At 34.7% G+C, this 18,254-nt stretch overlaps 1 protein-coding gene across 1 annotated transcript in view; it reads left to right on the top strand.

The window, feature by feature from the left end:
- The first annotated feature begins 11,361 nt into the window (after positions 1-11,361).
- The window catches only part of LOC142340310 (uncharacterized), a 30,122-nt gene continuing 23,229 nt past the window's right edge, over positions 11,362-18,254 (top strand). The window contains exons 1-2 of the mRNA XM_075390885.1: positions 11,362-11,705; positions 12,613-12,785. Coding sequence (XP_075247000.1) covers positions 11,461-11,705; positions 12,613-12,785 — 418 coding nt within the window. The 5' untranslated portion in view covers positions 11,362-11,460. The remainder of the gene's footprint in view (positions 11,706-12,612; positions 12,786-18,254) is intronic.

The following is an 18,254-nucleotide window of genomic DNA, read 5'->3' as shown; positions in this document are numbered from 1 at the left end:
TTTGATTCAGTTATTATCTATGGTGACTGTACGTGGATCAGGTATAATACTGCTCGAAGCAAGATCCTTGAAAAAGCAAAAATCTTAAAACAGAGCATAGTATGTTCCCATATGTCAGCCACACGAGATGATTTTATCTAATCTTTTTTATAAAGTGTTTCTCACCCAATGAACGGGGAGATCCAAAACAAGCGGACATCGTCTTTGCGCAAGAAGCGCTCCAATCTAACAACCAACCGTTTTTAATAACCCACCATAGGCTAATCAGATGCTAACAATTATTAACATATTTAGGCTCTGTTTTTTGCGACTCTCGAAATCGACAGCGGTTTCTGTCCCTCATTAAACTGAAAAAGCCAGAAAAAGGTTTACAAGAGTTGCCTGCGGCGCGAAAAGAATGTTCTGTTCCAGTATTCCAAATGCTTTTGGCCGAAGTGACTTTTTCAGTTATTTCAGTAATTAGTTGCACCAATTGGAGATTCTGTGATGTTCAGAGAGGCCCTAAGTCGTGGGGTGAAGTTCACGGATTTCCCCTGCAAATGATTTTTTTGTGACACAAAACGTGTAATTGAGTGCCAACTTTGTAAGAGAGTTGCGCTCATTAAATTAATAACATCGGATCTTCATGATGTCGACCTTAACTCTGCTCCGAGAAACCCAAAACTTGGGTTCTACGCTGCCCAGAGAGGTCTCAAGTCTTGGCTCCACTACCTAAGTCTTGGCATCTTTCTGTCAAGAATTGGTCTCTGCAAAATCTCTGAATCAGGCCTGAAGGGCTTCGGTACGGGTAACCATACTTTTATATGCAAACTTGATCTATCTTCAATGTTTTACCATTGTGAACAACTTTTCAAAATTTTCGAGATATTTGTTATACTTTTTGCTCCTAGAAGAAGCATCGCTACAACTGGAGGAAAATCTATGATTGAATTGGGTATTTCGTGTTGAATTTTTTTGAGTTGTTTGCAGACAATTAAATTTTTAAATGTGAAAAAAACCAAGTTGTCAAATTAAAATTACTTCCGATATTTAAAACAAACGTTTTCGAACTTTAAGTTCATCGTCAGGTTAAAACTGTTTCACAAATTGTTAAAGGATAAAATGAATATTTATTTACATTTGTCTGAGACCACAATTAAAACAATTCTATGAACTCTTCTAAAAAATTCAATCGAAAATTTTTTCCAAATACAATATTTAGCCTATTTACATCTCATAATTACATCTGTTATCAATTTCTTTTAAAACATTCCTATTCCGGATTTTTCGATTTTGGCCATGTTTTTGTATTTTTAGGGGTATTCCGAATTTGGCCTAACCCTAAGTATCCCTCTGGAGGTTTTGCAAATTTTGTTTTGTCATGCACAAAATGTTTTTTGCCCTATGTATCCTTATCTAGTCAAAATTATGATTTGAACTAATATTTTAGCGTGAGTTCCTAGCCCTTATATTCATCTCGTGTGTTTAGTGCCGGCTTCAGCTTGCTGATGTATATAGCTTCGATAGTCATTAGCTTTTCTACCGTTCGACAGGCGTCCAGAATTTTCCATTCAATGTCATTCGTGGCGCCACAACATTCAACCAGATGTTGACCCACATGTGAATCCTTCTTTTGTTGTTCTGCTATCCTTGTGGTAACATGCTGGCTTGATTGCCCAACATAGATGGATCCGCATCCATTATATTTTATCTACCACGTGTATTTATATACCACGTGGGATTTCAGGTCTCTATCAAAAGACGATTTCAGGGTAGGGAGGCATGGTCCTACTTTCTGCGTTATAAAAACCACTCGCACTTCGCATAGTTTCTTCAATTTGCTTGCAAAGTTTTACGTAGGGTTGCCTCTGTATTGTAGAAAAATTGTTGGCTTGTCATGAGATCTAGTCTTGCTTTTTTGATGCTCTTTTGGTGTTGCGCTCTGTGGTAAGGTTGTACTTTATTTTAGTTCATATTCATTAAGTTATACTAAATAATTTATTCTTGTCCTTGTCAGACTAAAAGTCATCATTTCATTATACAAGTATTTTACCGCCGACTAAAAAGTCAATATTTCATATTGTTCACATCACCCACTTTTGATTATTATTCATTCTCTTGAATCTTGTTACTGAATTAAGTTGCATTCAATCTAGTCTGTTTTGCATTAGTCGAAGTCCTATTGGATTTGAGAAGGAAATCCACTCTCAGTAATTTGGTCTGCATTCGCAACACGATTGCTACTAATTCTAAAAGTGGTAATCCACTAATTCAGTAAAAGTTGGATTCGCGCCTCGAATCCATTCACCTAAATCTAAGTGGATTAGTGACACAAAATTGTATCTCTACAGTCAGAGATATCACTTGGCGCAGTCAGCAACTAAAGAACGTGCACTCTTGGGAATCGAACCCTTTTGGGACAAACCAACACTTGAACCTCCATTGCGATGGGAGAGATGGCAGATTATGTTAAAACTGGCTATCATGGCTAAAGAAGGAATATCAATTGACACTCTCCTTGACGATCCTCCGGACAAAATCACTCTACCTCCAGAACCCATTTACGAAGCTGATGTCGAAAATAGCACGGCTCAAAGTGAACGAGACCGACGTACTAGAAACGAGCAACTAAAAAATTCGTGGCTCAATAGATGTCAAAATATAGAACTTGTTGGCATACTATGTGGAGAAAAACCTTGGAAGTACTGCGATAGTAAAGCAGTCTCTCTAATATACCTCAGCTTGGGAATAGAAGGGAGACGAATATTCGGTTCACAAGAACCGAATATCCAGATAGATAGAGTGACAACAAAAATCCTTTGGGATTGCCTTGATGGTGTATTCACGAAGCAAAGAAATATCACATTTGATCGATACACGTTTCTCACTCGGAAAAAAAATGAAAGGAGAACCTGTGGAAAAGTTCTACGGGTGCCTTTGTCTACTCCTCTTCCTCGGAAAGTCTCTCTTTGTTTACAGTCTTTGCGCATCCTGTTTTGGTCGGATCTGGAGATATTTTCACAGAGCTCTGGTTTTTGCAGTGATGCCTCAAACGTTTTCATCCACACGTTTGCTAGTATTACGGCCAATGGTACACAAATAGCCAGACCATCTGATTGTACATACCAGATCCCATTAGATTTAAAATGAACATTTGTCAGTGCAAGCTTTAACAAACTTTTCATGGCGGACCATGGGATATCTAGAGCCAGGTTGCTTGAATACAGTTCTCTTAGAGCAATTTCTATAGCCTCTGCAACTGGAACTTTGGTGTACAAACTGGAACGTTGGTGTACAAATAAACCTTTTTTAAAAGGTTTATTTCACTTTATGATTTAATACCAATTTTTAGCTATTATTTGTGGTTTTTGCATTGCATAAGTCCTGAAAAAATGTTTTCAGTTATTCTTTTTACTAAAAGGAGATAATTGGATTTACTATGGGCCCGTTTTTAATTTAACAAAGAACAAATAATTTTAACTGCGATTATTTTAGCTGAGTGCGCCATCTGTGTTGTATAGGTAGTTATTTACCAGTCACAAAAGTTATCAGAAGACAAATCATGAGTCATCGAAACTTGCTGAGACCTGCTTAATTTAACTTTCAATGATTTTAGTTTATTTGTGCGTTTCCAACGTTTAATAGCTAGCACGTGTTTACAGCTTTGCCTATTTCATTGTCAAAATTTGATTAAATTTCTTTTATTTATTCGTTCAAGTTAACGCTTTTGGGATATCCATTTGTTGTAATTTTGTAATAAGAACTATCGGGTTTTGTGTTCGAGTTTTCAATTCATTTTTCCAATTTTTTGACAAAACGCTAACTAGTTCAAAGGAATGAATGGATTAGGGTTTCCGACTTTGATTATAGTCAAGTTATGCTTTGAATCCATTCTAGTGTGTTCCGTCTATGTTTTAAATTTGCTTTACCTATAGCTCACGTTTTTCAGTTCACACCATTCACGTTTTTTACGCTTGAGTAGTGACTCATTTCTGTTTCGAATAAATGAGGTTCACAATTAGTTGCGAAAATTATTTTTTCAAACAGTAGTTGCGGCCAAAGTCAGGTGATCAAAAACGGGGTAAACTAATGAAACCCGCTGACGTTGTCTATTAAATTTTCAGATCTCCTTAGAGCAAATTCGAGCTGTTAATAATAGTGAGCTTAATGACGTTTAATTTAAGATGTCGAGCATTGTTATTAAACAACAATATAATTTTGTATTCTACCTATAATTTTATTTTGGTTTAGAACATTTTATGACCTTTGAAGAAAAAGCTGACAATTGGTACCCTTTCTTCGTTTTTGATGCTCATTTTTTTCTTCAATATATATAATTTTTTAAAAAGTCTCTGCAAGGATTGAGTCAACCAAAATGTAAAGTTTCTAGCGCCAATATAAATTTGAAGAGTGGAGCAATTATATAAAATTGAATGGCGAAATCAATTCTCAAATCAAAAACGAATAGTTGGAATGAAAAAAGCGCTGCAAAATGAGAAAGAAATGTGATGGGGAATGAATGATTTTGTGTTTAATTTATGTTATGAATAGACATTTCAAGTATAACTGATTATGGGTCATCAGTGTTTGGAAAACCAACATTGTTTTAATTTAGAATTTCACAGTTCAACCGAAAACAATAACACAAGCTGAAGAAATGTTGAAAATGTTTGAAAGCGGTTTTTGATAACTGAATTGTCACTGTTCATTGATGATAATTCACGGGGAGTGAAACTGAAATAATATTCGACATTCAATATTTGACATAATGTTTTTCTAAATTTTCCTCTATGATGTGATCAAGGAGAAACTGTGCGAATATCTTTGAAGCCGACTGGTCTCATCTTGCTGAACAAACAATGTGTTCTGTCCGCTCGGTTCCCACACCTGAATTTGAACACTTCAAGTCTATTGATCAGCCTTCTATTATCATTTCTCAATATCGGATCAACTTTTTTCAAACATTCCTCCGTACAATCCGTACCTTCTGTTTCCCGCCGCATTTCGGCAAGTTTGTCATAGGTTATGTCGAATTTGTCATCCAAATATTTCTCATTTTGGCTTTTGTACGACTCCGCTAGTTTCAGTTCGGCTTGCTCCGACCGAGTTCGTATCATTTCGTCCGCTTTGGCGTCTAATTTTTTCTCATCGACTATTCGTTTAAGAAGGTAAGCGTTGCTTGCTTGTTCCATAAAAACAGCCATCACAATTTGTAAAATAATATACGTGACCTCTGTTTGAATAGGTTTTTGTAAGAACGCGCGATTAAGGAATAAAAGCAGGTGGTATCAAAACAAAACACAGCTATTTTTTATTGGGATTTTACAGATAACAATCGGTTTGCAAAAAAAGGAATGCTATCACAAATGAAACTGCTTGTATACCTCCGCTGTATTGTAAACCTCCATAATTAGGGGACCGGATAGTAAATCGAAAAGATATTACATCGAAAGTGGTATAGTTATACAGAAACGGGACAGTAAATAGAAAGTGAACAGGAACTTAAAATATATTTCAAATGACAGCTGTTAAGAGATTATTAACTAATTTCTAAGCATGAGTTTAGCTAATTTGGGCATGCGCTTCACTTATTCTATGGACATAAAACATTGCCATCCCTTGAATAATTTACAATACAAACAAAAATTGTTGTTAAAATGATCACACAAAATTGGAAAAAATAAAAACGCAAAAACTTTAAAGGCCCCCATTGTAAAAAATTTAATCTTTGAGAATGCAATATTCTTAAATTTTCTGTGAACAAAATGGAAAAAGTTGGCTATTGGCTATTTAAAGCGTAACTGATAACAAGGAGGCTTGGTAATGTACGTTCCGACCTCGCTCATCCTGATTTTTGATTTCGTTGTCTTCCGAAAGAGGAAGAGACGGAAAATTTTCTAGAGTTTGGTGTATGAATAAAAAACGCATTTAACTCAAACAATTGAACGATATGAATGAAAATGTTTTTGAGGGTTGATGAGATGCCATTAATGTGACTACAAGACAAGACAAACAACACAACCAAATAACAAAAAAAACTTTAGTCACAACCAAAGCTCAAAATCTGTTTCAAAAAAACTTGAACTAAGTCAAAATGACATCACTTAAACCCTGAATTAACGAATTATCTTCAATACACAGAACAGATATGGGACTTGTCCTTAATGAGACTAGGTAGCAACTTACAAAAAAAAACTAAAACGTGCAAAGATAAAGAAAAATACGATTAATTCTTTGAAAAAAATTCCCATAAAACTTGGAAACCAACGGCTATCAGCTATAAATAGTATACTCGTTTTGCTAATGCCATAGGACGCCATTGAGACAATTCATTCTTATGAATATGCCTTACGACTAAAAAACGACAAATACTATCAACAAAAGTTCGTTTTTTTCTCTCCCCCTCTCTCTAACATACGTGCGGGCGCCTGAGAGGATTCTCGATCGAATAGATGCCACGCTGCCAGGGATGTTCTGTAGTTTGGTCCTCTATTGGCAATTTGCTCTGTTCGTGAGCTGTATTTAAAAGGAGAACGGAGCAGATATGTCCAATAATGCATGCAACACCTGTTCCTTAGTCTGCATTTTTGTAGTTTTGTCTCTTAATTATATGCATATGAATTGCACTATCATTTTTGAGACGTGAAATCCTCTTTTTAGATTTTGTGAGAACTTTCAGTTTGCAGTATTGTGATTTTCCTCATTCTGTTTTTTTTCACGTGCATAAAGTTCTCCAGTTTTTCTAGGCATGATTTACTGTATACCTCCGCTGCTTGTAAACCTGCTTGTATACGTGCCTGTATACCTCCGCTATATTGTAAACCTCCATATTTGGGTAATCGAGTAGTAAATCGAAAGGATATTAGATTGAAAGCGGTAAAGTTAGAGAACGACAGTAAATAGGAAGTGAATAGAAACTTATAATATATTTCAAATGACAGCTGTTAATAGAATATTTACTAACTTCCAAGCATGAGTTTAGTTATTTTGGGCAGGTGCATCACTTATTATATAGAAATAAAACATTTCCATCACTTGAATAATTTACAATACAAACAAAAATTGTTGTTAAAATGATCACACAAAATTGGAAAAAATAAAAACGCAAAAACTTTAAAGGCCCCCATTGTAACAAATTTAATCTTTGAGAATGCAATCTTCTTAAATTTTCTGTGAACCAAATGGAAAAAGTTGGCTATTGGCTATTTAAAGCGTAACTGATAACAAGGAGGCTTGGTAATGCACGTTCCGACCTCGCTCATCCTGATTTTTGATTTCGTTGTCTTCCAAAAGAGGAAGAGACGGAAAATTTTCTAGAGTTTGGTGTATGAATAAAAAACGCCTTTAACTCAAACAATTAAAACATATGAATGAAGATGTTTTTGAGGGTTGATGAGATGCCATTAATGTGACTACAAGACAAGACAAACAACACAATCAAATAACAAAACAAACTTTAGTCACGACCAAAGCTCAATGTCTTTTTTTGAATAAAACTTGAACAAAGTCGAAATAGCGTCACTTAAACCCTGATTTAACAAATTAATTATCTTTCATTCACAGAACAGATATGGGACTTGTCCTTAATGAGACTAGGTAGCAACTTACAAAAAAATCTAAAAAGTGCAAAGATGAAAGAAATACGATTATATCTTTGAAAAAAACTTCCAAGAAAACAAGGAAACCAACGGCTATCGGCTATAATTATTATACGGGTTTTCCTAATGCCAAAGGAAGCCATTGAGACAATTCATTATCATGAATAAGCCTTACGACTAAAAAACGACAAATACTATCAACAAAAGTTTGTTCTTTTTTCTCCCCCTCTCTAACATACGTGCGGGCGCCTGAGATGATTCTCGATCGTATAGATGCCAAGCTGCCAGGGATGTTCTGTAGTTTGGTCCTCTATTGGCAATTTGCTCTGTTCGTGAATGTTCTCCAGTGTTTCTAGGCTTGATTTTTTTTCCAATAATATTTTTTAATTTCATTTTTTGCGCTTGTGGTTTTCAGGGCATATACATTCTGGTTATTTATTTTGTTGTATTTTTTCTTACGTGTCGTAAAATTTTTGCATTAATGTGACTTTAATGTTGGTATTTTGATTTTTTGGTATGTCACATTTTACAGCTGTGAATTATGGCTGTTTTTGTTCTGATTTTACGGCTGTTTATTGTCAGTGTCTGGTCTAAATTATTTATTGATTTAAAGTTTGAAGTGTAGGAGTGTAATTTTGAGGAAATTTCACTTTTTTTAAACTCTTGACACTCTTCTACCCGTTATTTTTGGGGGAAATAACCGGCCCGGGTATGTGAGAGGTGGCTACAGTATCAGAAAGTGATATAACAAATGCTGTTGATAAATTTGTTTTCGCCCACAATGTATTATTATGGTGTCCTTGTGATGGATGTGTTGTTTGTGTTTCTCAGTACTCGCATGAAGTTTCTAACTCTCTTGTAGTCTTTCTCTGAAGAACTGTTGGCATGCGTCTATCTGTCTAGCGTCCCGCTTCCGTTCATATGTTGTCAAGTAACCGTATTTTATGTGATTTTAGTTTTAAAATGTTTTTTTTTTGCATAACCTGGGTATTCTTTTCTTATATGTTTGGGAAATTTATTGCCTGTTTTGATTTTTTTTCTATATTTATCGATGTTTTCTTGATGTTTCTTCATTTCATTTTTCGTATCTTTTGATATATTTTTCATTCACTATCGTCCTGTAAAGATTAACAAGACGGCTAATTCGACACCGTGCGTAGCACAGAGTGTTCCAACATACGTTCATAATTTTCTTGTTTTGAGAGGAAAAACTCTTTTTTGATTAACACTCATAAAAATCATAGATTGAAGAAACTTTTTGGAGCATTCTTAATAAAAATTTTCATCAATATGGAAATTTAAAAAACCACAACTCTCATTTTGACATAATTTTAAGATGCATTAAACCACATGTACTGTCAAATATGTAGCACCATAAAGAAGTTTCTCACAAAATTGAGGAAGCCTCACTAATTACTCAACAAGAGCATTTATTCGCAAAGAGAACTTCCCCTAAATTGACACAGATAATGTCAAAAAGTGAAGGCATCACTACAAGTAGGTGTATACGCTAGAAGTAGCAAAAAATTAATTGATATTTTGTCTCATCTAATTTTATCTCTTTGAAAAACTGTTTAACTAATGAAATGTTTACCATTTAGCTAGATTCAAGTTGATCCAATTAAAAATTTTAATAAGTGATAAAAGACATCAAGAAAATAACAAAATTAGTATTATTTATGTCAAGTTTTGTCCTCTAGATAAAAGATGTGTATGGAATGATCTTCAATTCATTGCTCCTGAAATTAACCATTTTCAAAATCAGAACAAGTCTTATCAAACAAAATATAAAATTATTCTTTTCAAAAATTACGTAACAATGAAAAAAGTTAGAAAAAATCTTTTTGGTTCATGTTTTGCACTGGATTAGTGAATCTCATTGTAATTTTCCTGGCTTATGCTTGTGTATTCTGTAAGATGATGATTCATCTAATTTTGAGTGAACTGTAGAAGTCAAATTTTCAGCCAAACGAAATAATTGGGAAGAATGTTGCAGTGTTGTCAAAGATTTTATTTTTTTTTCTGTATTCTGAAGTGACTGTCGTTATGTTATTGTGGTTACAGTTTCCACGCAGTTTATCAATTTGACTTCACTTTATCATGAAAAACCGCAATTGACTGCAGGAATTGCATTTAGCAAGTGTTTTTTAGCAAAAGAAATTTCAGGAGTTCTTTTTGCAATTCGGAAAGATTTTTTCCACCAACAAAAATTTAAGTTCAACCTCACCAAAAACTAAAATAGCTTGTTCGAGGGGGCGGGAACCCACCAAAAAAATAAACAATATGTTTTAACTTCATTAAATTTTTTCGTTTTTCTCTAGAAAATTTGTCTTCTGTAGTTTTCTGAAATACAAATAGTATCACAGCACTTCATTTTGATATTGCGTGTGGAAAGAAGCATCAGAAAAACTTACTATACTGCAATAGACAGTTTTAAAATTTCATTAATAGCTTCAACGAAAACGGAAATTAAAGGTGTTTGCGTTCTCTTTTTCATAAAATTTATCGGTTGTTTATCATTTGATTTTCCAAATATTTTTTTTTTCATTTTGGATTAATTTGAAAATCTTTTGAAATACAAAAAGTTTAAAGCTCAAAATGCGCACTAAGAAGGAAAAAGAGCAAAAACACGCGAAAAGTATTTTTTTTTCATTTTTTGGTCATTTGAATACCTAATTTTTCAAGGAAATTTTCTCTTGGTTTGGTTTTCAACAAAATGATGTATGTGTCTCTTTTTTTGCTACGTTGCGTAAACAAAAGATGAAAAATTGACCGAAAAAAGCCAGACTGGCATATATATTCCCCATTTTAGAAAAAAAATTGGAACTATTATTGTTTCGTTGTTGATTCTGTAACGTGGAACTCATTTTGTTTTCGTGTGCTTGTTTTGAAGCTTTTACTTGAGCAGTTTCATGTGAGGCAGTTTCTGTCTCTCTTCTGGTTTCTGGTTTTCATGGCTGGCCTGTAAGCCAAAATTGTTCTCATCTTTCATCTTCCTCTGGCCAATGATATGTAATGGATGTATCAGAAGGAACCACTTCGGTAATCTTCTTGGTACTTCTACCCTATCATTGGCATTTACGATTTCTAGAAACTTTTACATTCTTTCGTTCAGGTGTTTGTATAACATCGGAAACTTTTCTGGATTTTCTTGAAATAGCTTGTCTAATGGCCAGTGCGTATTTTTCCGATGCTCATACCAAAACTCTGTGAATGTGAATTGACCGACTGAATCCACATCAATGACCAATCTGTTTGTCGAATCTTTTAGCCAAATTAACCGATTATATCTTACCATATAAAACCAAACATATTTCTTACGCATGAAGCCCGTTATAATGGCAAAATTGAGCAGCCCGAAGCTTTCTTACGTTTGAAACCGAACATACCAAAAACTTCGGATCTATTCTGTTTTGCCCCCCCCGACCCCCAGTGTTTTTTACGCCCCCAGTGACAAATTGTATCTATTTTGCCCCCCCCCCCCAGCTTAATATTTTTTATGCCCCCCAGACGCACGTGCTATTTTTTTTACATAGTAACGTGCTATATAACAACACATAAATTGTAACTGGGGGCGGGGGCGTAAAAAATACTGGGGGCGGGGGGCGTAAAAAATACTGGGGGGGGGGGGGGGGGGCAGAATAGATCCGGCAAATTATATGTTGTTATATTGCACGTTACTACGTAAAAAATAGCACGTGCGCCCGGGGGTAGGACGTAAAATTTATAATGGCGAAGACCCAAACTCAGCGGCCTAATTAACCTATTCAAGCACGTGCGCCGTTAACTGATAATAATATTATGATGTCTATGTACTACAGACATTATTGGCCAGCAATGTTAACGGTCATTGCACTGTAATTTAATTATTTACAAAATCAAAATGGACGAACGAGTATCAACGCGAAATGAGCTCCCCAATTCTGTTATCAGTGGAGGAGTTGGAAGTGGAAGTGGAGGTGGAAGTGGAGGTGGAAGTGGAGGTGGAAGTGGCGTTGCAAGTGGAGGGTCAGCAGAGAAGATGCGGATGGAACAGTGTAACGAGGCATCCAGTGATGAAGGAGATATACCTGTTGAACAGAACACCCACAAAATTCCGGATGGTCGATCTAAGCTTGGTGACTTCAGGCTAGTTTAACGCTTGGAAAGACGTGTGATGGTCACCTGCCCACTAAGCTACCGCGAAACGCAATAGATCTTCATTTTGTAATAATTTCATAATATACAGCTTGCATCTGAAATGGCATATGTTATGTGGCCCAAAGTGTATGTGCTATATTTGGTTCTTTCACATCCATTAAACCCACCCCCCCCCCACGCACCCCAGCTTAGTGCCCCCCCCCAAATCATGGTAAACATACCAAAGGCGGGGGGACTATAATTTCGTGGGGGGGGGGGGGGTAGGGGATTTAATTGGAAACACCCGAGTAGTGATCATATCTCTTATAGCCCACCTTACGGTATAAATATAACTATAAATTTGTGTGTGCAAGTAGGGTGCCCCCCCCCTCCCAGTACGTCATGCTCCCCCAGTTACAGAGCACGTGTCATTACATAGTAATTCATTATGTAAAATATGGCACGTGCGTCTGGGGGCGCAAATAATATGCACCCACTAAGCAGGGGGGGGGGGGGGCACAAACGTAAAAGATCCCATAGGGCACCTTTAATAAGGTATTTTTATCACCGCTCATTGATTGCTAGCACTTCATCACCTTAATGACGTTGAAATTAACCATCCTCAGTATTCTATTTCTAAGTGTGGGGAGTAATTTATGAATTCTCGGACTTAACGCCAAGCCAAAATAAGTTCTGGAAACCTCTAATTTCAAGCCTTATATCAGTACTGATTCAGAGCTATGACCATGTCTGCACTGTCAGGTTTTTACTATCAGCTAAATGCAAGTCTTAGTCACGACATTCACGTCTAATTCAAGTCTTGACCGAGACGTGAATGTTCGCTCAACATTAAAAAATCAATATTACCCACCCCCACCCACCATTTTACCGAAGAGAAAGTTTATTTTCTTTTCAGGATGAGCTCACGTCATAAACTTCTCAGCACTCCAAACATAACAATCTCAGGGCCGGGTGCAGCCGCCAATGTTCCCAACACCCCCCAATCAGAGCCAGTTGAAGCAAAAAATCCGCTTCAGACCCAAAAGCCATCCAAAGCAGATCTGGCAAGTCACAAGGGCCTAATCACAGGTACAACAAAAAGGGGTCCTGAAACTTGGGATCATTTCTGTTTGTGCGCCGTTATACACGGAAAGATCTGAAACTGCTTCGGTAGACCGTGAAATTTGGTTGCGTGCTGTGTATGTTAGCCTAATAATCGCATGCTCGTTTTTCCCTTAATAATAGTTTGTGTAGTCCAAGAAGAGTTCAAGGATGTAAAAAATCAATGAAGTGCGGTGAAAATTAACAATTTTTTACCACAAAGCAGCCGCTCCTTTTAGAGCTGAGTGCGGTGAAAAAAGTGGCGGATTTTCGCATAAAATGCGTGTTTTAGCGATAATATTTTCATTTTTAGCACTGTCAATTTCAACGGATATCGCGTATATTTTGAAAATGTTTGTGCTACTATTATTTGATCCGCTAGGTTGAAGGAACGACAAGAATTTTAACTGACCTTTAAAAATGTTTGAAAGTCCAATTTTAGATCATTACGACGCAGAGGTATACCCCAAAATTTCCGTCTTAGTAAAAATTGCGCGAAAATTAGATACATTAAACGAACGAAATTAGGAGACAAGCTTTGTATTCTATTTTTCGCCAAAGAAGTTACGCCATTTTTGCGAAATTGAGATAATTTAAAATAGTAATATAGGCGACAAGCCTTGTAGCACGTTTCCGCTCATTTCAGTTATTTTTTTGCAAAAAATTTAATTCTAATTCCCAATTGAGCCTAATTGAAAGCGCGCTTTTGAGCGTGCAAAAGTAATTTGAAGCTTTATTAATTGAGCATGCAAAAGTGATTTGAAGCTTTTAGAGTGATTTAAGGATGAGAATTAATGACGCGACAAAATATATTTGTTTAGAATTTTGGGTTTTGTTGTTTTTTAGTGTATGTCTTTTCATAGGTGATATACACCCTTTTCCTGCTTCTGAATAAAATATTTATGAAATTCAATCATATATAGAAAAAGAGCGAGATAGCAGAATGGAGAACTTTTCCAGGAAAAATCATTAGACACCTGTAAACGTGCAAATAGACGAACAAAAATAATAGACACCTATGAATCTGTAAATAGGCGCAATAAAATGTTGATTCAAAATTTAATAGAACCCTGTAATCTTGTAAAAATTGGTCGCGCAATGGAGGGATTTATCAGACAAAAATAATGGATATCCAAACTGACGCAGAATTCAGGGACTTTTTAGAGAAGAATGCTAGATACCTTTAAAACAATTTAGCAATTCATTTGCTGAAGTCGAATGCGAATCACTCCTTATATCACATTTAGCAAGAAAAAAACAGTAATCAATTTACCTGTGATTTTTACCGAAATTTCCCTCTGTCCAATCTTATCTCGTTATTCACAACAAAAAAGAGGAGTTTATAAGTTGCTAAAGGACAAACGTTCGTGTTATAGATGAAAAAATTTACGTAAATATTAGGTTTTTTTTGAAGAAGTAACCTATTCAACCAAAAAAAAGAAAAATTGAGAGGGTTTTTCTCCTAAATAATTTTACTTGTAAAGTTTTAATACAATAATCTCTATTTTTCAGAATTAATTTTTTTGGTCAAATTTTCTGAAAAATCTCTAAAAAAAAAGGCTTTGAGTGATGCCAAGTCCATTTCCCGGCCTACAACTCACATCTAATATAAAAATATTAAATATATTTGGCGGATGCAATAGGTTCAATGGCGGCTTATTAATACAATCAGTGCAAGGATTAGATACTTTATTGCAAATTAGAGTTACCTTGAATGCGATAAAAAAAACAAAAGTCGAGCGGATTCCTGATAGGTAGAGCGCAAAAAATGATACACAGCTTTTATCTCAATTTCACTGTTCAATTTTGGAATATTATAGGATCACGGGTTGCCAAAATTACTATCAATATTGCTTGTTTTTGCAAAAGTATCTATTTTTTGCAATATTGTATTAAAATAGGAAAAACAAACAAGAGATACGCAGATCCGGCAAATTTGCCCGTGACCATTTGGATATACTTCTGCGGCGTAATGATGATTACATTTTTACCAATCGTGAGCTGGGGAAATAAAACGGCGCTTGGTTTTGTGCCGTTTGAAATGAAAAAACATGTACTGATAATAATTTTCATATGATAGAGACCTCATTAATATCTATGCACTTTTACACGAAACAAAGGCAAATAATTTCAAAATGCAAGTGAAGTCATTCACTTTAATTGTTATATTAATACTCAAACACTAAAATATTTCATAGCAACTTCACCCGATCAGTCATTTTAACTCACTTTTAACGCTAAAGTAATTTTGGCCTACATTATTTCACCTTAAAATGACATTAAATTTAAAGGGCCGCTACTTTATTTTTTAATTTGAAATATCTTAACGTATTATTCAGCAGTTTTTTAAATTGGTTTAGTGTGCATATTCTATAACACTGGCCGTAAACCTTTGATATTGATTGCGTTACCATTATGGTTGCGACCCCATTTGTACTGGCTCATGTTATTTGATATTAAGACATGTTATTCTGCATTGGTTTACTTATACTTTTACAGAATTTGTAATAAAAAGTTTTTTGGTGTTCCGACCCGCTTTATTGTTGAGAGAAACTATATACTCGAATGGGTTTTTTGCCCAGTCACTTTTGGTCGTAGAAATCGAAGCAAAAAAATTTTCCTAGTTTTTCTATTTTGAAGAGTTATCATGGTTTAAATTTTTGGGTGAACACGTGAGATTTGGCATGGTTTTGCTCACTTTCAGGAGAATTTTTGTTCAAATTATGGTTTTTTTCCATGGTATTATAAATTAAAAATTTCATTTTACGCTACAAAATGAAACAAATGTAAGTTCATTATTGACAAAAGACAAAAAAATGGCTAATTATGGTCTCATGAGGAATTTTTCTATTATTTTACCAAATTCTAGATGACAGCTGTTTTTTTAAAAACCTTTTCAGATATGTTTTAATAAAAATATCTCTTTTTTTCATAAATAATTTTATTTCTCAAATTTTCTGTGAAATCCCTCTTCAAAAGAAATTGTGTGAAGCCAATTCCATTTCCCGGCCTACAAATCTTGTGAAAACAATGTGATAAATTGTCAGCCTCATATGGTATATTATTAACGTGTAAATCTCTTTTAATCATTCAATTGCTATCAATTAATAAACGTGCTTTAAACCTTTAAATTAGGTTTAATGGTTGATAAAATTGCGGAAAACTGCGCAAAAATAAGATACACAGCTTGTATTTCGAGTTCGTGATTAAAATTTAGACACTTTTGCAAACACGGGTTGCAAAATTCCCTTCAATATTGGTTTTTTTTGCTGAACTATTCAATTTTGCAATATTGTATTACCATAGGAAAAACGAACAAGCGACACGCAGATTGAGCGAATTTGCCCGTGACAATTTGGGTATACCTTTGCGGCGTAATGATGATTATATTTTTACCAATCGTGAGCTGGGGGATTTGTAAACGGCGCCGTTTGAAATGGAAAAACAAGTAATGATGAAACTTTCATGTGATTGATAGAATCCTCGTTAAAATCTAAGCACTTTTACTTGAACGAAAAACAAATAATTTTAAAATGCAAGTGAAGTCATTCACGTGAACTTTTTTATTAATACACACACCAAAATATTTCAAGGTAATTTCAGCTGGCCATTCAATTTAACTTACTTTTAAGACTAACCAATTGTGACCTTCCTTAATTTACTTTACAATGACATTAAAAATTAAAGGAGTGCTACTTTAGTTTTTACTTTAAATATATCTGAACGTATACTTCAGCAGTACCTTACCTTTGTTTGGTGTGCATACGCTTTACTACTGGCCTTGAACTTCTCCTAAATCCTTGATATTCATTGTGAGCTCATTATTGTTTCGACCCCATTTGTATTTGCTCAACCTTTTTCGATATTCAGACATGTTTTTTGGATGATTTTTTGGATATTTTTTTGCATTAGCTTTCTTATACTTTTACAAATTTGGTAATACAATAAATTATTGTTGCTTCGACCCATTTAAGTGGTGAGAGGAACTATATACTCAAATGGGTGTTTTTCTCAGTCAACTTGGGCCGTAGAATTCGAAATTAAAAAGATTTAATTAATTTTGTTAATTTAATGAGTAAACAAGTTTTAAAGTTTTATGTGAAAACGTGATGTTTGGCACGATTTTGCTCACTTTTAGGAGAAACCACTTTTAAGCGTATATTTGCTATCAGTTAATAAACGCGTTTTCTTCAATTAAGTTTAAAGGTGGATAATACAAACACTCAGTGCGAAGCGAAGATCAGATGTGTTCAGTAAGAACTAGAGATAGCTTACATGTGAAAAATAAGATACAGAAATTGAGCTTATTCGTGATATTTACCGGGCAAAAGATAAGATACACAGCTTTTATCTCAGAAGCGCAGTTAAATTTTGGACACTTTTGCAAACACTGCTTGCGCAATTCGCTTCATTTCTGCCTGTTTTTGCTAAAGTATCCAATTTTTTCAACAATGTTACATTTTCATGGTATTAATATAGGAAAAACGAACAGAGATACGCAGATCGGGAAATTGGGGTACACCTCTGCAGCGTAATGCTGATTATATATTTACCATTCGTGAGCTGGGGGGATTGTAAACGGTGCATGGTTTTGCGCCGTATACAATGCAAAATCATGTATTGATGGAAATTTTCATTTGATAAAAACCTTGTTAATAATTAATTACTTTGAGACGAAACCGAAGCAAAAAACCTTAAAACGGAGATGAGGTAAATCACGTGATTTATTAGAATATTACACACACATAAAAATAATTCAAGGAAATTATACCGGAATGTTCACCTTAATTTACACTTAACGCTGAGGCAATTTCACCCTACTCTAATCAACATTAATACGACCTTAAGAGTTTAAGGGTTGCTGCTTTATGTATTAATTTAAATATACTTTAACGTATACTTTAACAGTACTTGAACTTTATTTAGCGTGCTTACACCTGAATACTTGCCGCGAATTTCTTCTAAATCCTTGATATTAATTTTGTGACCATTATTGTTTCGACCACTTTTGCATTCGCTCAACATTTGTTGATATTAAGACGTGTTTATCCGCATTGGTTTTCTTATACTTTTGAAAAATTCATAATACAAATTGTTTTTGTTGTTTCGACCCATATTAGTGGTGAGTGGAATTACATACTGAAATTGGTTGTTTTGTCCAATTCAATTTTGTCTGTAGAACTCGAAATTAAAGTTTTCTTTCTTGTTTTGTTATTTTAAATAGTTATCATGGTTTAAAATTTTGTGTGAACAGGTGATAATTGGACATGATATTGTGCAGTTTCAGAAGAATTTTTGTTCAAATACAAGATTTTTTCCATCTTAACATTATTTCAATATTTCTTTTTACGCTACAAAATCAAACAAAGGTATGTTCCTTTTTGACAAAAGACAGAAAAAGGCTAGTTATGGTCTCAAGAGGAATTTTACTACAATTTTATCAAATTCTATATGCGA

This window comes from Convolutriloba macropyga, chromosome 5, assembly GCF_964194025.1.
Source record: "Convolutriloba macropyga chromosome 5, txConMacr16.3, whole genome shotgun sequence".
In the NCBI taxonomy this organism is placed as follows: Eukaryota; Metazoa; Xenacoelomorpha; order Acoela; family Convolutidae; genus Convolutriloba; species Convolutriloba macropyga.
The sequence above is the reverse complement of the archived record's forward strand: the minus strand, read 5'-3'. Positions and strand labels throughout refer to the sequence as shown.